The following is a 26,216-nucleotide window of genomic DNA, read 5'->3' as shown; positions in this document are numbered from 1 at the left end:
CTGTCCAAAAACCAGAATTGTCTGAAAACTGGACATCGTTCTCCCTGGATGTCTGACCGCCACTCCAGAAACCGAGAGCGCGGGGAATGCAGAGGGCATTCTCTGGCTAATCCCAGAGGATGGAATCCATGAGAGTTGTCTTCAGTCCCGGGTCACTTGTGTTTGAGTCCAAGTGACAGAGCTGCATTACATGTTCAATTTCAAGTATAATAAAGTATTAGCAGGCTTATTCGGTAATGTTTGTAAATTCCCCCCCCCTGTAATCAGAACTTGATTAACTAATTCCTCCCAAGAAAACTGGGACCTACCTGTATTTATTTTCACTAAAATAAATGGGCAGCAAGATAGCACAGTGGTTAGCACAGTTGCTTCACAGCTCCAGGGTCCCAGGTTCGATTCCCGGCTTGGGTCACTGTCTGTGCGGAGTCTGCACGTTCTCCCCGTGTCTGTGTCGGTTTCCTCCGGCTGCTCCGGTTTCTTCCCACAGTCCAAAGATGTGCAGGTTAGGTGGATTGACCATGGTAAATTGCCTTGGAGTCCAAAGGAATTAAATGGGGTTACTGGGTTACAGGGATAGGTTGGAAGTGTGGGTTTAGGTGGGGTGCTCTTTCCACGGCCGGTGCAGACTCGATGGACCGAATGGCCTCCTTCTGCAGTGTACATTCTATGATTCTATGAAATCCCATTGAACAGATCATAGGAGCAGGAGTGCGATTCTACTGAGCAGCAAGGGACATCCGGTAGTGCTGCTTTATGAATTCCAGATCTAGGGCGTCATTCTCCGCCGGCGGGAGTCTCCGTTTTGCCGGCGCCCGGGGGTTTCCCGAGGGCGTGGGGCTGCCCCACAATGGGAAACCCCATTGACCGGCCGGTGTTACGGAGACTCCCGCCGGCCGGTCGGAGCAGAAATGTGGCGGGGCGGGTAGGAGAATTTTGCCCCTGGTCTCAGTATTGCATTCCTTTAGATAAAGTTATGTGATAACAGAAAGGATCTGATCGCCTCCATCCTAATTTTGGGTAATCCATAAACTGGGAAAATCCAAAATCTAGTGCAATCTATGATCCCAAAGGTGATGAATTTTGGACATCGGGCCGAGGTGAAAGGCAGAGACTCAATGTTTTCAAAAAGAAGGAGTAAGCTTGTAGATTAGAAGGCTTTTAGAATTATCTGAGCTCGTGCTGCAAGTTCTGGGCCTTTTATAAGAGGTGGTTGCCCAAGGTACTGGTGCATTGATTTTGACTGTCCCGAAGTCCCTAGATTTTAAAATGGTTCTTTTGAGATTGGAAGGTAGCAAATATATCAAGAAAACTTCAGAATTCTGGGATGAAAGTTGTCAGAGCCCTGGGACCTCACCTACCTTGAACCCATCTGAGGTAGCAGAACTCATCTGCAACCTTAGCCATTGGTGCGTTATCACAAACTGTCAAATCTCCTCGTCCTGGTTGCAGCTTGCTTGTGCCTGGTGACTCAGCACATGATGATCCTGACTCTATACTAACCACATAGTGCCATTATTTGAACTGGTTGTTGCCAGTATGAGATCAGGTGATTGTGCTTTCTTATCATTGTTGTGGAGATGCAGTCTCTTTCTCTTCCTCCTAGGCATGCTGTGGCTGGTCCAGCAGAGTTCTTGTGTACTTGGAAGCATAAAATCAGGAGGGAAGGATTACAGTGAAAGTGTGGCGAAGTTGGGAGGACCGCATGAGGCCCAAGATCACCTCATCTATGGCTTGCAAATCATATTGGGCAGCAGGATGAGGGTGAGGAGGAATTTGAGAAGGGGTACAAGGCAGTAACTACCAGGGGGAAACCCTCAAGATCAGGACAATTAGATTTCAGGTGACTTCCTCTGAATATGAGCTCCCCTATTAACGAGGGGGTGGGGTTTCCACCTGAACTGGGGATCACACCCTCAGTATAAAATCCTGACTGGGGAGCAGGTCGGATGGGGAGACCCTTCGGGGAGTGGAGATTGTAATGTCATAAATAAATATTCTTGATTTCTACCTGCCTGGTCAATGTGTGCTGCTTAAGCGGATTCTACAGAAATGGAAGGTGGAATTGAGCTAGATGATCAGCTATTATCATATTGAATGTTAAAGATGGCCTGACAGACCAAATGGCCTACTCCTGCTGCTATTTCTTATCTTCTTAAGTTGGCACCAATGTGAGGAAATACTAAGAATTACATATGCAACAAATTGTGTTTTTAAAAAGTACACTGAACGTAGTAAAACTTCCCAAGGCACTTCACAAAACAATGTTTGAGACCAAGCCACAGGCAGAGTAATTAGGGCAGATGATTGAAAGCTTTGTCAAGGAGGTAGATTTTAAGAAGTGTCTTACTCATGTTAACCAGCAGTCAAGAGCAATTTTGTATATTATAAAACTTTGCCACAAATCCTTTAAGCTTTACTGAAATATCAGAGTCAGTCTTGCAGCTATTTATTGAGCTGTAGCAGCAGCCACCATATTCTTTGAATATGAATGGGAGGAACAGCAGATCAGGACGGCATTAGAAGGTACTATTTACATAAGAGGCAGTGTAGATCAAAGGACAATTATTTGACATTTTCTGATCCAAGCTGTAAAGCAAAAGAAATTGTTAATTCGTCAAGTGCTGCCTTCAGGTTTGAAGTGTGCCTCCAGCATTCCTTTTTTTAAATAAACATTTTATTAAGGTATTTATGATTTTATAACAGTAACAGAAGAAACCGTGTACATACAAATATAAACATAGTGCAAAGGCCGTCTTCCTCCCTCACAGGTCCAACCTTTTCTAACACCCTAATCTAAACTAAACTCCCCCTCCCCCCCTTTTCCCCAAAGAAGTCGACGAACGGTTGCCACCTCCGGATAAACCCTAACATTGACCCTCTCAGGGCGAACTTGATTTTCTCCAGACAGAGAAAGCTAGCCATGTCAGTTAGCCAGGTCTCCGACTTCGGGGGCTTTGAGTCCTTCCAAGCTCATAATATCCGTCTCCGGGCTACCAGGGAGGCAAAGGTCAGAATGTCTGCCTCTCTCCTCCTGGATTCCCGGATCTTCCAAAACTCCGTAAATCTGGACTTGGTGCCACCCTTGTTTTTAATACCTTGGACATGACATCTGCAAACCCCTGCCAGAATCCCCTAAGCTTCGGACATGCCCAGAACATATGAACATGGTTCGCTGGCCCTCGCGCACACCTTGCGCACCTATCTTCTCCCCCAAAGAACCTGCTCATTCGGGCCACTGTCATGTGAGCCCGGTGAAAAACCTTAAACTGTATCAGGCTGAGCCTGGCACATGTTGTAGACGCGTTGTGGACTCTCCTCAACGCATCCGCTCAGAGACCATCCTCTATCTCTCCTCCTCACTCAGATCCTCAGTCTGCGTTTCCTCTGACCCCATGAATTCTTTGTAAATGTCCAAAACTCTGCCTTCTCCCACCCACATTCTGGAAATTACCCTGTCCTGTATCCCCCTTGGTGGTAGGAGCGGGAAGGTTGAGACCTGCCTGCGTAGGACGTCCTGCGCCTGTAGGTACCTAAACTCATTTCCACCCGTCAGTTCAAATTTCCCCTCCAACTCCCTCAGGCTGGGGAAGCTCCACTCTATAAACAGATCTCCCATCCTCTCGATCCCTGCTCTTTGCCATTTCCAGAACCCTCCATCTAGCGCCCCCACCCGGGGCAAACCGATGGTTATTGCGGATTGGAGACCAAACTGATGCTCCCTCTGCTCCAACATGTTTCCTCCATTGTCCCCAGACTCTCCGGGTCGTCACCACCACGGGGGCGGTGGAGTACCGTGCCGGCGGGAACGGCAGAGGCGCCATTACCAATGCCCCCAAACTTGTGCCCTTACATGATGCCGCCTCTACTCGCTCCCATATCGGCCCCCCCATCACCCACTTCCGAATAATGGCTATATTTTCCGCTGAATAATAATTACTAAAGTTCAACAGCGCCACTCGTGGGGTCTTACCCGCCCATACAAAACCAGAGATCACCTTGTTGACCCGTTTAAAGAAGGTTCATGGAATAAAGATGGGGAGACACTGCACTGCAAACAGGATACTCGGGAGGACCGTCATTTTCATTGTCTGTACCCTCACAGCCAGTGATAGCGGGAGCGCGTCCCACCTTCGGAAATCTTCCTTCATTTGGTCTACTAGTCGGGTCAAATTTAATTTATGTAGCCGTTCCCATTCCCGTGCCACCTGGATGCCTAGGTACCGAAAGCTTCCCCCTACCACTCTAAATGGCAACTCCCCCATTCGCCTCTCCTGCCCCCTTGACTGGATCGCGAACATCTCACTATACCCCATGTCCAATTTATAACCCCAAAACCGGCCAATTTCCCCCAGAATCCTCATAATGTCTTCCATCCCCTCTAGTGGGTCTGAAACATATAAGAGCAGGTCATCTGCATATACCGAGACTCTGTGTTCCACTATCCCCCCCAACCAGCCCCTTGAGGCTCTCAGCGCAATTGCCAGCAGTTCTATGGCCAGCAGTAACAGCAGTGGGGAGAAGCCGCATCCCTGCCTCGTCCACGGTGTAGCCTAAAATAGCCCAATGTCAACCTGTTTGTCCGTACACTGGCCACGGGCACCTGATACAGCAGCCTGACCCAGTCAATGAAACCCCGTCCCATCACAAACCGCCCCAGCACCTCCCACAGATAGGTCCATTCCACCAGTTCAAATGCCTTCTCTGCGTCCATTGCAACTACTACGTCTACGTCCCTACGCTCTGGGGGCATCATGATCACATTCAGCAGCCTTCTAACGTTGGCCGCCAACTGCCTGTCCATAACGAATCCCATCTGGTCCTCCCCAATCATGTCCAGAACGCAGTCTTCGATCCTAGAGGACAAGATTTTGGCCAACAGTTTGGCGTCTATATTTAATAACGTCTATAGGACCCGCATAGCACCGGGTCCTTATCCCGCTTCAAGATCAGTGATATCATGGCCTGTGATGTCGTCGGGGGAAGCTCCCCCTCTCCCTTGCCTCATTAAATGTCCTCATCAGCAGCGACCCCAGTATCCCAGAAAACTTTTAATAAAACTCCACTGGGTACCCGTCCGGTCCCGGGGCTGTACCCGCTTGCATGTCGTTCTGCTATTTCTTCCATCCCGATCGGGGCCCCCAGCCCTTCTAGCAACCCTTCGTCCACCTTCGAGAGCATCAGCCATCCTAAGAATTGCCTCAACCCCTCCGGCCCAGCTGGGGGTTCCGACTCATACAGCCTGCTATAAAACTCCTTAAATGCCTTATTAACCCCTGCTGAATCTCCAACCAGGTTCCCATCCCTGTCCCTTACCTTCCCAATCTCCCTGGCTGCCTCCCTCTTTCTGAGCTGCTGCGCAAGCATTCTGTTGGCCTTCTCTCCATATTCATATATCGCCCCCCTCGCCTTCCTCAGCTGCTCCACCGCCTTCCCTGTAGTTAACAAGCCAAACTATACCTGTAGCCTCTGTCGTTCCCTTAAAAGCCCTGCCTCTGGGGTCTTTGCATATTTCCTGTTGACCTGAAGTATTTCCCTTATCAGTCGATCCATCTCTGCTCTGTCTACCTTCTCCCTGTGGGCCCGTATCGAGATCAGCTCCCCTGTAACCACCGTCTTCAGCGCCTCCCAGACCATTGGAGCCGAGACTTCCCCCGTATCATTAACTTCCAGATAGTTCTGGATACATTTCCTCATCCGCCCACACACCTCCTCATCTGCTAATAGTCTGACAACCAATCTCCAATGCGGGTGTTGGCCACCCCCTTGCTCACTTGTAGGTCCACTCAGTGTGGGGCATGATCCGAGACCGTGATCGCTGAATACTCAGTGTCCACTACCCCCGTCATCAAAGCCCGGCTCAAGATAAAAAATTGATCCGGGAGTACACTTTATGCACATGTGAGTAAAAGGAGAACTCCTTCACTCTCGGCCGCCCATATCTCCATGGGTCCACCCGCCCCCATCTGCTCCATAAACCCCTGCCAGTCCGTGAGCTCGATCGGTCTATCCTTGGGTCAATGACTGTGTTGAAGTTCCCCCCCCCATGACCAACTTATCCGAATCCAGATCCGGGATCTTTCCTAACATCCTCCTTATGAACTCCAATCATCCCAATTTGGTGCGTACACATTCACAAACACCACCGGCAGCCCTTCCAGCTTCCCACTAGCCATGATGTTAAAGGCCTCCCACATCAGCAACTATTCTTCCCACCTCGAATGGCACTTGCTTATTAATCAGCATCGCGACCCCTCTAGTCATAGTGAGTGGAAAAACCTGTCCGACCCATCTCTTCCTTAATCTAACCTGATCGGTTACCCTAAGGTGCGTCTCCTGTAACATTGCCACGTCTGCCTTCAAACCCCTCAAATGCATGAACATGCGTGCCCTCTAAAGCAGCCCATTTAGCCCACTAACTTTCCATGTGATCAGCCTGGTTAGGAGGGGGCTTCTTGCCACCCCCCCACTCCACCCCGCCGATCAGCCATCACCGTTCTTGGGCCAGTCTCCAGCTTGCGCCCCACGCATTCCTAGGCCCGTCCCCAGGCAGTCTCTGTCCCCGACCTCCCTCTTGTCCCCCAGCAAAAGTCGCTCCCCCATCAGCAGAACAGTTCCCCCTCCCCTCCCCCCCCCCCCCCCCCCCCAATAACAGCACTATGCAAACTGCCCCCTTCAACAAGCATAACATCTGCTTACCCCTCACTGCGCTTCCGTGAGCCAACCCGTCCAACTAGCCTTGGTCGCCCCGACCATGGCGCCAGGCGTTTAACCACCTATTGTCATTCCCCCCCCTGGCTCGGGGACACATATGCAAAAGAAAACAATCCCAGCCCAATTGACCGAAAGAAGCACAAAAAAAAATCAAAAAACACCACATCTAAAATTCACACCCCCATCCCCCATCAGTACAAATGCAAACTTTAAAACTCACACAAATATGTGGCAGCCCCAGAATCAATACAGAAGGTATTACAGATAAAGTCCAAAAACACAAACGTTTTTAACATGAACACTGCAGCAAAGTTCAAACACCTCAGCCCACTGCCAGCCCTTTCCTTCTGGCGAAGTCCATCGCTTCCTCGGGTGACTCAAAGTAGAAATGTTGTTGCTCATAAGTGACCCAAAGACGGGCCGGATACAGCAGTCCAAACTTCACCTGCTTCTTGAAAAGGGTCGACTTAATTTGGTTGAACCCTGCTCTTCTCGGTATATACGCAGGATGCTGTTCTCCCACTTACAGCTCCGTGTCTGCCTGGCCCACCGTAAAATACACCCCTTGTCCAGGTACCTGTGGAATCTCACCACCATCGCCCTCGGGGGGCGGGGGGGTGGGGGGGGGGGGCGGGAGGGGGACCTAAACGTGGCTTCCTCGCGAGCGCTCTGTGTGCCCTGTCCACCTCCAAGGGTCGGGAGAGCATCCCATCCCCCAGTAACTTCTCGAACATGCCCGCTATATAAGCCCCTGCACCCGCTCCTTCGGACCCCTCTGGGAGACCAACGATTCTCAAGTTCTGCCAGCAGGACCTAGTCTCTAGATCCTCCACCTTCTCCTGGAGCCTTTTCTGTTGGCCTCTCAGCATCCCCACCTCCAACTCTATTGCTGTTTGGTGTTCCTCCTGCTCAGTCAGTGCCTTCTCCACTTTCTGGATCACCCGATCTTGAGCATCCAGTCTATGTTCCAGCCGAGCAATCGATTCCTTAATCGGGTCCAAGCATTCCTATTTCTGCTTGGCGAAGCCCTCCTGTATGAACTGCATCAGCTACTCCGTCGACCGCTGGGTCGTCGAGCCAGGACCCCGGTCGTCCGCCGTGCTTTCCCCCGCTGCAGCCTCAGTCAAATCCGACAAAAAATCGGGGAAAAAAGGTCCGACCCGAGCGGGAGCCACCAAATATGAAACCTAATCCTTCATAGCTGCCACCGGAAGTCCGCCTTCAGCATTCCTATGCCTATGAAACTACAGCAGCAATAATTTATTTCTAATTTACAATAAATCCTTCTCTGATTCCCAAGTAAAATGTGTTGGTTTTAAATAGAGAAGGCAGTGTGGATCCTGGGGATTAAAAAAAAAAATGAAATGAAAAGAAGCAATTGCAGATTAAGTTTGTGGGTAAATGCATGTGGTCGAATTTTTAAATGGCCCTGAAGGAATAACCAGAGGCAGGTATACCTGTAATTTGCCAGCGTGTCCTACATCGGGGCAGTTTCCAAGAGTTTGGATTGTCGTGAGACTGTTAGCACAAGCAGCAGGTAGCCATTTGAGCCAGTAGTCTTTGGGTGCTGAGGGTTGAAAGGAGTCGTGTGGGACTGGAGAAACAGCCCACTTGATGTGCGAGAGACACAACTAGGAGTTGAAAATGCTCTTGGCTCAGATTGAGTATAGTCTTACATATCTGTATATCGTTTATGTTCATCCAATAAACCAGCAAGCCCATGAGGACGGTCTGGCAGCTGCGAGTTGTAAGATTTCAAACTTACTGAGAGGCTGCTTCCATCTTGAGGTGTCCACTCTCCCGCTTGTGCATTATTAGGGAGTGGGATAACTTTTCTGTTTTTACCTCACCGCTCAGTTGTTTGCAGCAAGCTGTATATTTCGGAGCAAGTGTTTTGTACCCTTTGCGTATTGTGATTCTAAACTTGAGCCATAAACTGGCTTCCGAGTAAGTTTTACTCAGAAGAAAAATGAATGTTTGTTCACATAACAATAAAGATGCAATGTAACACTTACTCCCTCAAAGACACAGCCACGTTTACACAAGAAAAGATGGATTTTATTGATGACTCACAAGCTTGGGTAATTAATGAAATAATAAGAAACAAATCACTTGTTTACATTTGTCGTTGCAGGTCTGGATGGGGGTCCTCTCTCATGGTTCTTTGATGTTGAATGGCAGTTGGGAGTAACTGGGTTTTCAGACCTAAGTTATGACCCAAGCTCCTGTCGAAAATATAGATACTTCGGTGAGAATGGGAGAGGCTTCTACCAGGGTTCCCGATGGTCGTTATGCCTCGCGAGATCTAAAGAGATCTCGTGAGATGTTACGATCTGGATCCTGTGCACAATGGACGGGACCCAGATTCTAATAGCTAAAAGAGCTTAAACTCTCGCATAGCTATGCTGCCGCTGGATCAAAGGGCCACCCGGAATCTATTGGCCTCGCCTAGGAGACCCCAGCCTGGCGCCATTTAGCACTGGTCACCACAAATGGGGACCATGCGGAACGGCAATTGGGGGTTTCCCAGGCGATTGACGGCCCCTGGGTGATCTGCCAGGGTGGTACCCTGGCACTGCTGGTTCCACGTGGGCACTGCCAGTCTGGTATCCTGGCAGTGCCACCAGGGTGCCCACATGGCCCAGGCAAGGGCAATGCCAGGCTGGCAGTGCTAAGGTGCTAAGCTGGCATTTTGCCCACACTGGGGATCGGGCCAGGGGTACCCTGCTGATGTGTCGTGGGGTGCTGGGGGGAGGGAGGTGTTCGGCGACTCCGAATAAGTGCGTTGTTTGGGGGTCCAGGGGTTTAAATTCTGAAACCCATTGCAGGTTTTACAAATGACTAGCTTTAAGCCAAGCTTCAGTTCAACAGTGAATCCAGTCCAGGATTTTGCACCACCTCCTTTTAGGTTTTCTTTGTCTTAACTGCTTTTACACAAATTCTGAGATCCAGCCACTGATTTCCATAGTTATTTCCACTCCCATTCCACAGACTGTAGTAAAATCTCACAAACCTGAAAATCCCTTCAGATACGTTTCGGGCATCTCAGCTGCCTTCTCAGCTTTGTCTATCTTGACTGAACAGTTGTCTGTTCTAGTACCTTTAGTCTCAGGCTTCTTGGAAATTTCTATTCATGTCTCTAGATTCCTTAACTAGCAGCTCTTCAGATCTCTGCACTTGGTTTCTTCACAATTATTCCATAATATGGCTTTTCTTCTAGAAAAGCTGAGAGAGAGGTGACCACTCTAGCCTTCTTGACCAACTGTTTCCAGCAGAACTGTGACAGCTGCCTTCTCTCTCACTATCTCTCTCCAGCTGCCAACAAATTCCGCTAAAACTTAAATGCCTTTTTTTTAACCGAAGGGCCTCCAGCTGGGGTAGCATGGTAGCACAGTGGTCAGCACAGTTGCTTCACAGCTCCAGGGTCCCACGTTCGATTCCCAGCTTGAGTCACTGTCTGTACGGAGTCTGAACGTTCTCCCCGTGTCTGCGTGGGTTTCCTCCAGGGACTCCGGTATCCTCCCACAGTTCAAAGATGTGCAGGTTAGGTGGATTGACCATGATAAATTGCCCTTAGTGTCCACAAAGGTTAGGTGGGGTTACGGGGATCGGGTGGAGGCGCTGTCTTCACTAGGGTGCTCTTTCCAAGAGCCGGTGCAGATGTGATGGGCCGAATGGCCTTCTGCACTGAAGGTTCTATGTTCTAGCTGCTAAGCAACCACTGCTACTACTATTTATTTTTGATGCATAACTCTCTCTAAGCACAATACAATCTCCATTGGAATTGAAACCAATCCCCACACATACAAATTCCTTTGTCCAGCACGAATCTAACTATCGGTTTTACCCTTTACAGGCACAGCAACATTAACGTAACTTACTTAAAAAATAAATTTTTTCTGATGTTTAACAATACAAATATAAATTCCTTCAAACTACCTTTGTTTTCCTAACAATCATTTAAAAAAAAAATTATTTATACATCCGAATTTAAAAAGTGCAGGAATAGAGGCATGTTATCTTTAAGGAATGCAATCTACTAAAATAATTAATGCAGTGCTATGAATCCAGACAAGGTTTTGCAAATAAAATAGTTTCTGCTTTGAAGATAATTAATAGAAGTGGGTAGGAGCAGGAAATGATTTTTTCTTTTTCATAACATGGTGTGAGCTGGAATCCACTGCCTTATAGGCTAGTGCAAGCAGACTCAATGGTAACCTCCAATAGGGAATAACCATTCCATGTGATTATGTAGTCACAATAGATCATTCATTTTTCAAGTTTTCCAATTATAATTTTGCGTGGTCAGACCACCTACCCTGCACATGTTTTTGGCATGGGGTGAGACACACGCAGACATGGGGAGAATGTGCAAACTCCACACGGACAGTGATCCGGGGCCACAATTGAACCCGGGTCCTCAGCACCATGAGGCAGCAGTGCTAACCACTTCGGCACCGTGCTGCCCAGGGCAACAGATCATTCATAACCCAATAACACAATCCATTCCACAAGAACACCTGAGGTGTAGCCATTTAAAAAAACAAAAACTTTCTAGCTCCTAACTTATAAAAAGTAATTTTACTACCTGTGTGCTACAATATTTTGACTGGACAATATGCATATTCCTTTTGATTAGGTCCTTGCCCAGAAGTCAGCCTGTTTGGGGTAACCCACTGGTTGGGAACAAGTTGGCTACCGTTACCTAGTGCACCTCTGTTAAATCCAGAAATGGATTTTGGGAGGCAGGGTGCTGCGAGATGGGTTTGGGCCAGATTTGATATTTTAAAACTTAAACCTGAACTGATGCATTTTTGGAGGGGTGGGGTGTGCTATAATCATATGCCAGATGCGCAATGTTATGAGTATCAGGTCTGAGAGTAACAGGAGCCAGACCAAAACTAACTAAGCAATGTGAGTTAACCTATAAATATAAAATCAACATTCTTTACTTTTTATTTTAGATCTTCAATACATCTTTCTATGAACCATTACCTCCTGGATATGAAAATGTAGAGGACCTAGTACCACCCTACAATGCCTATTCTCCAGCAGGCATACCAGTGGTAAGCTTATCTAACCGTGGAAACATGAGGGAAGAAATTAATTTCTATAGTGCAGCTTCTAGCTAACATCTATAAGGATATCAGTGAAGATCACTGTGTGTGTTTCTCCTGGGGTATCATGATATATCTGCATAGCACTGCTTGCGCAAATGAATTTCTCCCCCATTATGCTGTAATCAAATGATTTAAAAACTAGTCGGGTTGGAAATCTTTTAGGTACCCCATAAAAGTTAAAATTCTGTTACTGCTATCCTTTCCCCAAAAATTGCCACTTTACCCAACCACAGAGCTAATGGTAGAAGAATGGAACATGTGATAAACAGTATCTTAATGTACAGGATTCAAACTGTCTCCTCATCCCTGACAATGTAATGATATCACTACTCTTTGGAAATAGTATGAAAATAACTGCTCTAAACTCAATTTAACAAGTCAGCTTTTCATATCTCAATATAAACAAGTTTGTTTTGGAGGTGCATGTTTGTTTGAGCAATACGTCAACATTCTGCAGTGACCACTCCCTCTGTGACAACCTGGTTCACTCCTCCATCGCCCCCAACCCTTCATCCCCTTCCCAGGGCACCTTCCCATTCAAATGCAGAAGGCGCAACACCTACCCCTTTACCTCCACTCACCTACTGTCCAAGGGCCCAATGATTCTTTTCCGGTGAAGCAAACTTTCACTTGCACCTCCTCCAATTTGGTCCACTGTATTCATTGCTCCCAATGTGGCTGTCTCTGCATTGGGTAGAAGTCGGGTCTGTGTTAGCTGGGTCAGGTCAGGTAGCAGTTGGGTCAGGTCGGAGGGGTAGTCTGGTCGGTAGGAGGTGGGGACAGTATGTGGATAGTCCAGTCACAGACCGCAGACAGGTCAGGTTGGAGTGGATAGTCTGGTTGAGCCAGGAGTATAACTGGGTTCAGGTTGGTTGGGCTCGGTTGTGTGGAAGTTGGGAGGAGGTTGGTTCGGCAACAGTTTGGATGGGCACTCTGGGTGGACGACTCTGTTTGGGTCAGTGCAGTGGTTGGGGCTACGAGGGCTGTGTTTGGAGGATGGGGATTTGAGTTTGTTTGAGTGTGCGTACATGACGGATGGAATATAATGTGGAAAATGTGAGATAATCCACTTTGGTAGAAGGAACAGAAGTGCAGAGTATTTCCTAAATTGTAAGAAATTCAAAAGTGTAGATGAACCAAGGGACCTGGGTGTGCTTGTCCAAAAGTCACTGAAGATTAACATGCAGGTGCAGCAAGCTAGTAGGCAGGCTAATGTGATTGCCTTGTTACAAGCGGGTTTTGAGTACAAGAGCAATGGAGCCTTGCTTCAATTGTATTGAAACTCGGTTAGACTGCACTTGGAATACTGTTTGCAGTTTTAATAATAATAATCTCTTATTGTCACAAGTATGAAGTTACTGTGAAAAGCCCCTAGTTGGTCTTACCTCGAAGAATATTATTGCGATAGAAGGAGTGCAACCAAGTTTCACCAGACTTGTTCCGGCGTTGAAGGACTGTTTTATGAAGAGAGATTAGGCAATCTGGGCCTGTATTCTCTAGAGCTTCAAAGAATGGGAGGTGATCTTATTGAAACCTACAAAATAGGAATAGACAGACTAGATGTATACAAGTTGTATCCTTGGCTGGGGAGCCTAGAACCAGGGGGCCACAATTTCAAGGGTGGGGGGGAGGGGGCGGAGGGTGCAATCCACTTAGGACCGAGATGAGGCAAAATGTCTTTACATAGAGGGTTTATGAATCTTTGAAATTCTCACCCCAGAGGGGTGTGGAAGCTCAGTCATTGAGTATGTTTAAGGTAGAGATTGATAGATTCCAGATTAACAATAATATAAAGGATTATGGGCATTTCATAGACTATGAGGGATTATTTCTTAGAGCAACATGCTGTGGAGCCAACCAGGGAGCAGGTGATTTAGTATTATGTAACAAAGAAGGGATGATAAATAGTCTTGCCGTTCAGGATCCTCTTGAAAGGAGTGATCACAGCATGCTAGAATTTCAAGTTCCGATTGAGCGAAAGAAGACAGAATGCCATACTAGAGCGTTGGGCAGAGGTAGTTATACACGCCTGAGGAGAAAATTGGCCCAAGTAGACTGTGCACAAATAATTGAGCGCAGAACAGTTGAAGAACAATGGCAGATGTTCAGGGAGAAATTAAATACCTCCCAATGAAAGTATATTCCTGAGAGGAAGAGGAATTGTAAAAGGGAGAAAAATGTTTTATGGCTTAAAAAAAAGGAAGTCAAGGAAGACATAAAGGTAAAATCTAGGGCATACCATACTGCAAAACCTAGTGGCAATCTGGAGGATTGGGAGAACTTTAAAACGTTCAGCAAAAGGCTACTAACAATAAAATCAAACAAACTCAGTTGATCTACAAAAAGAAACTAGCAGCAAACTTAAACACTGATATCAAAAGCTTCTATAAGTATAAAAAGGAAAAGAATAGCTAAAATAAATGTTGACCTTTTAGACGGCGATACTGGTGAGGTAATAATGGGAAACACAGATGGCAGAGGTACTGAATCAATATTTAGCCTCTGTTTTCACAATAGAAAATAACAAAAATTTTCAAAAAGTACAGTTAATGCAGAGGAACTTGGTGCAATAACCATCACCAGGGAGACATACTATTGGGATTTAAGGCAGATGAGTCTCTGGGACCTGATGGCCTGCACCCTAGGGTATTAAGGGCGGCAGCAGAGATGATGGATGAAATGGTTATAATATTTCAAAATGCCCTGGATTCTGGAAGGGTCCCGGTGGATTGGAAACACACTAATGTGATGCCCCTATTCAAAAAGGGAGATAGACCAAAAGCAGGAAAATATAGACTGGTTAGCTTGACCTCTATGGTGGGGAAGTTGCTGGAAGCAATCATTAAAGCGGAGATGACTGAACATTTGGAAAGACAAAGCTCAATCAACCATTGTCAGCATGGTTTTATGAAGGGTAAGTCACACTTAACAAACTTGCTTGAGTTCCTTGAGGACGTAACCATCAAGGTGGATAATGAGGAACCTGTGCATGTGGTATATCGAGACTTCCAGAAGGCATTTGACAAGGCGCCGCATAAAAGACTGATCCAGAAGGTGAGATCGCATGGGATTGGGAGTAGAGTACTTGATTGGATTGAGGATTGACTGGCTGACAGAAAGTAGAGGGTCGGGATAAATGGGTCCTTCTCTGGCTGGCATGGGTCTCACCCCCACAACCAAAAGATGTGAAGGTTAGGTGGATTAGTCACACTAAATTGCCCCTTAATTGGAAGGAAATAATTGGGTACTCTAAATTTAACAGAAAAAAAGATGTAGAACTGAGATGAGGAGGAACTACTTCTCACAGAGGGTGGTGAATTTGTGGGACTCGCTGCTCCATAGTATGGTGGAATCTGAGATATTAAATGGTTTCAAGAAGGAGATAAATATATTTTTGATTTTTAAAAATGGGTTAAAGGGACATGGGAACAGGGAGGTGGATTTGAGACCAGGAAGAGATCAGCCATGATTGAATGGCGGAGCAGGCTCGAAGGGCTGAATTGCCTACTCTGCTCCTAATTCGTATGTTCCTATGTAAAAGGCATTGATGCGTCTGATAAACCACGATAGCATTGAAGGCACAACAGGCTGAATAGCCTGCTCCTGCTCCTCTGTACCTAACCATGGAGTTATCCCGGAGATGAAAATTTATAATGTTCTCAGGTAAGTATCTGGGTAAGTAGTGTGTATCTCACCTAAGGCCCTGGCACAATTCAGTGCAAGAGGCATTCACGTGGTTTCCTGATGCACATCCAGACTTAAGTCCAGATTTCGCCACACTGGATATTCAAAGATTTGTGCCATAATTTTGTGTCAGTTACTAGCTTCATCTGCAAAGTGTGGCTATTAGCATATGAAATTAATCTTAAAATTTACGGTTCAGTGGACTGCGTAAAAAAACCCAGATAAGTTGTATCCTAATTCATAAAAAGCTTGTGACAAGGTTTTGTGTGAAAGATTATTGGTTAAGTTAAAGTGATGGGATTCCAGAGTGAATATATTCTGGGGATGAATAGGAAAAGACAGGAAACCCCAGAGAACCGTTTTGGAACCCCAAATGTTTCTAATTTCTACTAATAGCACCGATTCAGAAACTCAATGCAAACGTTTTCTAAATTAGAGATGATATTAAGCAATGAAAGGCAATTTGAGGCAACTTGGGAAATACCAACTTAGTTTGTTAATTTATCTTGGCAGTACAGATATGTGACACCTCTTCTCTTCTATTTTCCTCCCCATATGGTCATTCTTGAAGCCACCTTGATGCCTGCCCTCATCCTCCAGTTGCACCGAAGCCGCTGTTTCATACACCTCACATTCCTCATAGCTTTAAGATAAAGTCCTTGGCATTTAACATCATCCCCTTCAAATCTCATGCAAACCTTTTTCCTTCTCTCTGTTCGCTACTCCTCTCTGAATTGACTGCTCTAAAGAACTCTCTCTCAATATCAGCCTTTGTACAAACTCATTTACCCGTTGCCACCATTTTGATGCCACCATTTGCGTGACCTCTGCACTTTGGGTCTTCGTTCCAAGAAGGCTGTTACTGATTACTTCCTCATTCTGCTTGCCATCCAGATCTCCCTATTTATCTCTTGTAAACCCATTACATTTACCATCGACACATGGAAAACTTGTTTTCCAGTGCCTTAAATTCATAATTTAATGCAGTCTGTGTAGTGGAGGTATATTCCAAATATTGAGAGAAAGCGCTTTACATGGACCCATGCCTGGACAGTTGTCAATTTTGGGCAATCTGCTTAATCAGTTAGAATGTTATGTACCATTCCATTGATAATTGTACGATTCCTATCACAAAGGCCATTATTTAAAGGCCTCTCAATTGCTGTATTCATAATTTATCACACATCTTGACAGCAGTACTGAACAATTATGGTGGAGTAGGGTGGCACAGTGGAACTGCTGCCTCACAGAGCCCGGGATCCGGGTTCGATTCCAACCTTGGGTGACTGTCTGTGTGGAGTCTGCACATTCTCCCCGTGTTTGCATAGATTTCCTCCGGGTGCTGCGGTTTCCTCCCACAGTCTAAAGTTGTGCAGGTTAGGTTGATTGGCCATGCTAAATTGCCCCTTAGTGTCAAAAAGGTTAGTTGGGGTTACCGGGATAGAGTGGGGGCATGGGCCTAGGTAGGGTGCTCTTTCGGAGGGTCATTGCAGACTCGATGGGCTGAATGGCCTCCTTCTGCACTATTTCAGCCAGATTATAGCCTCAAAATAAGGGGAAGTAGATTTAGTACTGAGCTTAGGAGGAACTTCTTCACCCAAAGGGTTGTGAATCTATGGAATTCCCTGCCCAGTGAAGCAGTTGAGGCTCCTTCAATAAATGTTTTCAAGATAACGATAGTTTTTTGAAGAATAAAGGCATAAAGAGTTATGGTGTTCGGGTGGGAAAGAGGAGCTGAGTCCACAAAAGATCAGCCATGATTTCATTGAATGGCGGAGCAGGCTCAAAGGGCCAAATGGACTACTCCTGCTCCTAGCTCTTCTTCTTATAATAAATATTAATTGTTCAGGAAAATATAAAAAATGCAACCTTGGATCTTAATATTGTTACAATAAAATATTTAAATTGGACATAAATCAATTATTAAGTAATGTTTATCTTCAATCACCGAGTTAGTAGAAGACCACAAAGTTAGAGAAATGCGTTTGACCATGTTAAAGGGAGAATTTCTCATCACATTGCTCTAATAGTCATACTTGAATGAAATGAATGAAAACCGCTTATTATCACGAGTAGGCTTCAATGAAGTTACTGTGAAAAGCCCCTAGTCGCCACATTCCGGCGCCTGTTCGGGGAGGCTGGTAAGGGAATTGAACCGTGCTGCTGGCCTGCCTTGGTCTGCTTTAAAAGCCAGCGATTAGCCCAGTGAGCTAAACCAGCCCCAGCACCTTGATGGCTGTGTTGATGACAACTTGCATCACTTTGCTAATGATTGAGTAAAGACTGTTGGGGTGATAATTGGCCAGATTGGCTTTGTGCTGTTTTTTGTGGACAGGACATATCTGGGCAACTTTCCACATTGCTTGTATTATAATCCCAGATCAAGCCCTAACAGTGGTTGGGTACTGGACCAAACTCCCAATATTTTAGCTTATTTGTAAGACTGTGCGGAAAGAATGATTCATTCCAGGAGTGATTTTTAAAACAAAACTTTATTAGGAATTCATTATTAAACTTTCAACTTCACAATGGAAAGAACAGATTCCAATTACCCCTTAAACACTATTACTTAATTCCACATTAAACAACAAGAAACAAAACATACAGAACAGATTTGGCTAATGTTAGAACCCCTAGTTCTTTGCCTGAATATCTTCAAAAAGCTAGTTCATCTGGTGTGTTTCAGCTTCTACCTTGTCCTCAGGCAAGACTGATCTGCCTTATATTTTATTACTCTTTTTCTAGCTATCGTACTGTGACAGAAATGTGAACTCCGTATCAGACAGATCAGACTTCAACTCCTGTCCAAAGCTTTTCAAAAATGTCTCTGCTACCCTTGACTCCACTCAGCAAATACATCATTGGCCCAAGCTTAAAAACAAATTAATTCTGTGACTGAAAGCACATTAACTCTACAGCGACTTTCCCAGTCAAACATCACTGCATTAGCACAGACTGAAAACATTCCTCTGGTCAGTTTCCCCTTCTGGTTCCTAAAAGCACCCAGGCCCTGTAAAACAAAATCCTTTTTAAAAACATGACCATTGCACTATCAAACACACTATAAACACACTATTGCATACACTATTGCACTATCAAACACATTATATAACCCCAGGCTTTCAACCCTTAATGTCCCAATATTTCGAAGCCATTATTCCTAAAATCCTCCGTTCATCGCACTTGGTAGATACCGATGCTATAGCTGCACTGGAACAGGTTGGTTAAAAGACTGAGATGACTGGGCTCCTACAACCACAACCATCGTCTTTGTGATAGGTATGACTCCAACCAGTGTACAATTTTCCTCAATTTCCATTAACTTAAATTTTGATTGGGGTGTGGCTGGTTCTGGAGCACAGGCCTGTGAAGAAATCTAGCAGTAATTAGGGGTTATCAGTTGGACAATATGATCATAGAACATACAGTGCAGAAGAAGGCCATTCGGCCCATCGAGTCTGCACCGGCCCACTTAAGCCCTCACTTCCACCCCATCCCTGTAACCCAACAACCCCTCCTAACCATTTTGGACACTAGGGGCAATTTATCATGGCCAATTCACCTAACAGCACGTCTTTGGGCTGTGGGAGGAAACTGGAGCATCCGGAGCAAACCCACGCAGACACTGGGACGACATGCAGACTCCTCACAGACAGTGACCCAGCGGGGAATCATGGTTGATATGATCTGATTTGCCCTGAACTCTACTTTCTCGCTTTGGGGCAATTGATCCCACTGCCTTGGTCAATCAAAAACCTTGAGTTGAATATTCAATGATCGAGGCACCACTTCTCTGTATGGAAGAGAATTCTAAAGACATATGGCCATCTGACAGAAGAAATTTCTCTTTCAAATTAAATGGGAGACTGCGTATTTTGAAACTACCCACAGGTTCTAGATTTCTACAATGGCTCTGATGTGATAATGTGGAGAAATATGTATGGGCTGAATGTCTATATTGGGTTTAGTTTGATTGATGGATTAATAATGAAACAGAATAAGTAGATACATTGGCATTAAAAAGGGGCCCAGAAGCAGAAAGATGTCTCTCAAACTGGATGTGATCCTGAGCCATTTTTCATTGTCAGATGCAACTCAGGAAAACATCCACTCATTATTTAACCTATCAAGGGCCCTCAGAATCTTGTATGTTTCAATAAGATAACCTCTCATTGTTCTGAACTCCATTGATTGTGGACTCCACCTTTCCTTGTAAGACAGCCCTTCATCTGCGGAATCAGCCTAGTGAATCGTCTATGAACTGCCTTCAATGCAAGTATGCCCTTCCTTAAGTAAGGTGACCAAATCTACGCACAATGCTCTAGTGTGCTCTCACCAATGCCCTGTGCCATTGTAGCAAGACTTCCCTAATGTTATTCGCCTTGTTGGGGCTGGTTTAGCACAGGGCTAAAATAGCCCAAGGCATGCCAGCAGCACGGTTCAATTCCCATACCAGCCTCCCCGAACAGGCATCGGAATGTGGCGACTAGGGACTTTTCACAGTAACTTCATTTGAAGCCTACTTGTGAAAATAAATGATTTTCGTTTCATTTCATTTTCATTTGAAATAAGGAGCAAAATTCTGTTTTCCTTCTTAATTGCTTGCTGTACCTGCATGCTGATTTTTGTCTGTGTTCACCTGCAGCAAGACCTGGGTAACGGCTGATAAAGTGGCGACTAAGATTCGTGCCAAATGAGTGTCCAGCAATGACAATCCCCAAACAAGAGTAAATCTTAACTGTCTCTCCTTGATTTTCTGTGGCATTACGATCGCTGAATTCCCCTGCCGTCAACATTTTGCCGCCTAGGGTGGCACGGTAACGCAATGGTTAGCACTGCTGCATCACGGGTTCGATCCTGGCCCTGGGTCACTCTCCGTGTAGAGTTTACACATTTCACCATGTCTGCATGGCACCCCCCCCCACCCACCCCCCCTCCCAAACCCAAAAATGTGCAGGGTAGGTGGATTGGGCAGGCTAAAATTGCCCCTAAATTAAAATTAAAAAATAATAAAATAAAACATTCTGGAGGCGACCGTAATTCATTATTATCCATACGGAAATTTGTTTTGGGTAGATACATTGGCATTAAAAAGGGGCCCAGAAGCAGAGAGATGTCTCTCAAACTGGATGTGATCCTGAGCCATTTTTCACTGTCAGATGCAACACATGCTTATTGCATAAGATCAATAAATAGTAAAATAAAAGTAGTAATATCAGTCAGAGGAAAGGCAGAAAATGCCTGACTGTCAGAGCACTTTTATTTTGCTCCTAATTGAGATTATAATTTCAATGAGGTTCATGGAAGAACACCTGTCCTCTGGCAGCCTGCTGAATGATTGGATTTGTTCAGTGCTGTTCTGTAATGATGCAAGGCTGTGAGGTCACTGTGCTGTTAATTCAGCAACCCAATCTCACCAAGGAGCTAAGGCAGATAAATGGATTGAGCTGCAGATCAGCCATGATCCCATTGAACGGTAGAGCAAACTTGAAGGGATAAATGATCCAGCCCTGTTCCTATGTTATTAGGATTTTAATTGGTGGGACGATGATAATTAGCCGTTCAACCTTTTCATCAGGTATTCATGTGGAGCTTTGTAAATTCAGCAAAATTATGTTGTGCTTCACACAATGGCATCAGTCACTCTTATAATGTGTACACGTGGAGATGTGATTGCTAAGGCACAGGTTTCAGCAAATTCATGACCAGTATTGTCATGGGCCAAATCAAAAGTCAGTCATGGACTCTTTTGGCTGCCAAAGGATGAGTTTAAGAATTTGTAGATGTGCTACGATCTTTGAAATTCACATTTACCCATGGAAATGCTTACCCGTGTGTCAATAGTTATTGAGGGAAAGGACATCAAGTTGCATCCTATTAACATAAAAGACAGATTCCTGACACTTTCTCCAGCTGCCCAGTGAATGGAGATCAAGCAAACTGAACTTGTGAAAGAAGACAGTTTGAATTCCAGACGTACATATTTGAGAGTTAAAAGGGTATTGGTTACAAATATATGTGAACTTGATGGGGAAAAAAACAGATTTGAGCGGCAGCCACTTAATCCCCAACTATCATTACTGCTTGCTCTTATTTCACCACTGTTGGTGCTTACTCATGATGGGATGAAATCAGCAGCACCGCCCACAGCTGCAAACTGGCTGGCAGACCTATCGGAATTTCTCCATCTGGAGAAGATCAAATACACCATCAAAGGATTGGACGATGGCTTCCGCAAAGCGTGGGGGCAATTCATCAACCTGTTCCAGGACCTGTTTGAAGCCAACAGTGAATAGAAAGGTGGTTTGGGGGGGGGTCACATGGGAACCAACAGGGTCACAGAAAGTGGACAGGAATGGGGAAGGAGGGGCAACGGGAGGGAGACCCAAGAAAACGCTAGGAGGGAACCTGGAGAGAGACCGACATGGGGCCAGAGGGCCCCCCACAAAGCTACAAGAGCAAAACAAATGACAGACCAGCTACGACAAAGGAAAGTGTCTAAGATAGAGCCCAGAGGCTGTAGAAAAGGGGATGGGGGGGAGGGGGGATGGTTGCCATAAAGGAACAGCATGTAAATTGTAAATAATAACCATTTCAGTCTTCGCCGCTATAGTGTAAAAATGTAAATTTCAATAAAAATAGTTACAATAATAATGATGGGATGAAATCAATGCTTTCTGGTATCTCTTTTTTAAAAAAATATATTTTATTAAAGTTTTCAAACACAATTTTTCCACTTTACAAATCAACATAAAAAATAACACAATAGCTAATAAGTAACATTATTTAAATAAAATAGTGAACTAACAAAGTAACAAAAAAAAATATATAGTGCCCCCCCCCCCCCCCCTATGGGATGCTGCCGCTGACGATCTATTTTCCCTTAACGTTCCGCGAGATAGTCAAGGAACGGTTGCCACCGCCTGGAGAACCCCTGAGCCGATCCTCTCAACGCAAATTTCATTTGTTCCAGTTTTATGAACCCTGCCATATTGTTTATCCAGGCCTCCACGCCGGGGGGGTTTCGCTTCCTTCCACATAAGTAAGATCCTACCAGGGACGCAAAGGCCAAAATATCGGCCTCTTTCGCCTCCTGCACTCACGGCTCTTCCGCTATCCCAAATATAGCTAACCCCCAGCCTGGCGGTTGTGGCAAGGACTAAACAACATAACGGGCTGCGAAGCCGAACAGTATCTCTGGCAGCAGCACACCCCTCCCCGATGAACTCAATGCATTCTATGCCCGGTTCGAGCAGGCAACCAACAATCCGCTGGCAAGTGCCTCAGCAGCCCATAATTCACCCATACCCACCATCACAGCTTCCGAAGTCAGATTGGCCTTCCTGAAAGTGAACCCTCGGAAGGCGACGGGCCCAGACGGGATCCCTAGTTGTGCACTCAGAGCCTACGCGGACCAGCTGGCAGAGGTATTCACGGACATCTTTAACTTGTCCCGACTCCACTCCGAGGTCCCCACCTGATTCAAGAAGACCACCATCATACCGGTACCAAAGAAGAACCAGGCAACGTGCCTCAATGACTACCGACCAGTGGCCCTGACTTCAGTCGTAATGAAGTGCTTCGAGAGGTTGATCATGAAGCGCATCACCTCCATACTCCCAGAACGCCTTGATCCACTGCAATTCGCATACCGCTGCAACCGGTCCACATCAGACACCATTTCCCTGGCCCTACACTCATCCCGAGTGCATCTTGAAAACAAGGACTCCTACATTCGACTCCTATTTATTGACTACAGCTCCGCCTTCAACACCATAATCCCAGCCAAGCTCATATCAAAGCTCCAAAACCTAGGAATTGGCTCCCCACTCTGCAACTGGATTCTCGATTTTCTGACCAACAGACCACAATCAGTAAGAATGAACAACAACACCTCCTCCACAATAGTCCTCAACACCGGTGCCCCGCAAGGCTGCGTACTTAGCCCCCTACTCTACTCTCTGTACACACACAACTGCGTGGCAAAACTTGGTTCCAACTCCATCTACAAGTTTGCTGACGATACGACCATAGTGGGCCGGATCTCGAATAACGATGAGTCCGAATACAGGAGGAAGATAGAGAACATAGTGGAGTGGTGTAGCGACAACAATCTCTCCCTCAATGCCAGCAAAACTAAAGAGCTGGTAATTGACTTCAGGAAGCAAAGTACTGTACACACCCCTGTCAGCATCAACGGGGCCGAGGTGGAGATGGTTGCAGTTTCAAATTCCTAGGGGTGCACATCTCCAAAAATCTGTCCTGGTCCACCCACGTCGACGCTACCACCAAGAAAGCACAACAGCGCCTATACTTCCTCAGGAAACTAAGGAAATTCGGCATGTCCACATTGACTCTTACCAACTTTTACAGATGCACCATAGAAAGCATCCTATCAGGCTGCATCACAGCCTGGTATGGCAACTGCTCGGCCCAGGACCGCAAGAAACTTCAGAGAGTCGTGAACACCGCCCAGTCCATCACACGAACCTGCCTCCCATCCATTGACTCCATCTACACCTCCCGCTGCCTGGGAAAAGCGAGCAGTATAATCAAAGATCCCTCCCACCCGGCTTACTCACTCTTCCAACTTCTTCCATCGGGCAGGAGATACAGAAGTCTGAAAACACGCACGAACAGACTCAAAAACAGCTGCTTCCCCGCTGTCACCAGACTCCTAAATGACCCTCTTGTGGACTGATTTCATTAACACTACACCCTGTATGCTTCATCCGATGCTAGTGCTTATGTAGTTATGTTGTATATGTTGTGTTGCCCGATTAAGTATTTTCTTTTATTCCCTTTTCTTCTCATGTACTTAATGATCTGTTGAGCTGCTCATAGAAAAATACTTTTCACTGTACCTCGGTACACGTGACAATAAACAAATCCAAAATCCAGAATACTATATGCTTTATTAACTGCTCTCTTCACATTCCCAGGTTCATGTATTTCAAAAGGAATACATGCTGGGGAGGCTGCTGAATGACGGGAGGGTGTTGGATATAGGGTGGCTCTCGTTAATTGTATGGAAATAGGGCTTAAGTGGTGATAATTGGTTTCTCGCCATGCTACAGTGAATCCCGATTTTGTCTATGGGAGCAGGCCAGTTGCATCGCAAACTGTTTGACGCCTGGCACAGTTCTCGTTTTTGATCTCGCCCGCTATTCAGCGGCCTTGTTTCACTTGAGCTAGAGTGTAACGAGGCTGGCGAATCACGCCCATTGTAAAATAAATGGCAAAATTATTATTTTTTTATATTTAGTGTACCAGTTCCATTTTTCCCAATTAAGGGACAATTTAGCGTGGCCAATCCATCAACCCTGCACATCTTTGGATTGTGGGGGTGAGACCCACAAAGACACGGGGAGAATTTACAAACTCCACACCGACAGTGACCTGAGGCCGACATCAAACCCAGGTCCTCGGTGTCGTGAGGCAGCAGTGCTAACCACTGAATCACCGTGCTGCCCCAAGTGGTAAAATTCTTAAAGGAGTGCAGGAGCAGAGGGTCTTGGGTGTATATGTGCATAGATCATTGAAGGTTGCGAGCTGGCTTGGGTTGGCTGAGCAAGTGCAGCTTAAGTGTTGCTCAACCTTGTTAGCGGGGAGGTGCGGTGCCGACGAATCAGCTGACGAGCCTTCATTTGCGGCGAGAAGCCCATGAGTCCTCATTAAGTCGACCAATTAACGTCGAATTGCCAGTCTTGCCGGGCTGAGCGCCGAGAAGCTCGCGGCAATTCCCACTCGCTACCACACTTAGAAATATTTCCTGAGAATCGTGCTCAATATCTCTCCATGTTTTTCCTACCAAAATGTATCACCTCAGACTTTTCCATATTGACCATCATCTGCTACCGATCTGCCTACTCCACCAAGTTTTTTTCGAACCTTTGTCCTAGATTAATCATAGATTATCATAGAATTTACAGTGCAGAAGGAGGCCATTCGGCCAGTTGTCTTAAGTCCTTTTGAAGTTCTATACTGTCCTCTTTACTGTTTACGATACTTCCAAATTTTGTATCGGCTTGAAAGTTTGAAACGATCCCCTGCACACCGAGATCTAGATCATTAATATACACCAGGAAAAGTAAGGGTCCCAATACCTACCAATTTTGTATTCCATGTTGCTACTGCTCATTTTATTCCCAGAGCTATAACGTTTTTCACTCATTGGCTGTGTGGTACTGTATCCAGTCCACCACATCAACAGCATTAACCTCATCAGCCCTTTCTGTTACCGCCTCAAAGAAATCCATGATTCCCCCTTTATAGAATCATGTTGGCTCTTCCTCATCAACCTGGATTTATCCATGTGACTACGAATTTTATCCCAGATAATTGTTTCTTGAAGTTTGTCCACTACTGGTGTTAAACTAACTGGCCTGTATTTGCTGGGGCTATCCTTACACCCTTTTTGAACAAGGTCGGAACATTTACAATTCTCCATTACTCTGGCATCTCCCCTGAGTCCAGAGAAGATTGAAAGATTATGGCCAGCCTTCAATTTCCATTCTCACTTCCTTCAATATCCTACATCGTTATTTTGAAGAGCTTAGGAAAAATGTTGATGCTGTGTTTATATTAAACTGTTTGAGGTGATTGATGAAGTGAAATTTCTTTTATTTTTACAAGAGGACTGATTTTAAAGCAATGGAACGCATGTATTTGTGTTATTAAAGTCAAATTCTGCAGCTTCAT

General features: G+C 45.7%; 1 protein-coding gene across 4 annotated transcripts in view; it reads left to right on the top strand.

Moving 5' to 3' along the window:
- naalad2 (N-acetylated alpha-linked acidic dipeptidase 2) overlaps positions 1-26,216 on the top strand; it is a 189,975-nt gene that overhangs the window by 21,208 nt on the left and 142,551 nt on the right. For all 4 annotated transcript variants that reach the window (XM_072476461.1, XM_072476459.1, XM_072476460.1 and 1 more), the window contains exon 4: positions 11,676-11,777. In XM_072476461.1, the coding sequence (XP_072332562.1) occupies positions 11,676-11,777 (102 nt within the window). The remainder of the gene's footprint in view (positions 1-11,675; positions 11,778-26,216) is intronic.

Source organism: Scyliorhinus torazame, chromosome 15 (assembly GCF_047496885.1).
Source record: "Scyliorhinus torazame isolate Kashiwa2021f chromosome 15, sScyTor2.1, whole genome shotgun sequence".
In the NCBI taxonomy this organism is placed as follows: domain Eukaryota; kingdom Metazoa; phylum Chordata; class Chondrichthyes; order Carcharhiniformes; family Scyliorhinidae; genus Scyliorhinus; species Scyliorhinus torazame.
The sequence above is the reverse complement of the archived record's forward strand: the minus strand, read 5'-3'. Positions and strand labels throughout refer to the sequence as shown.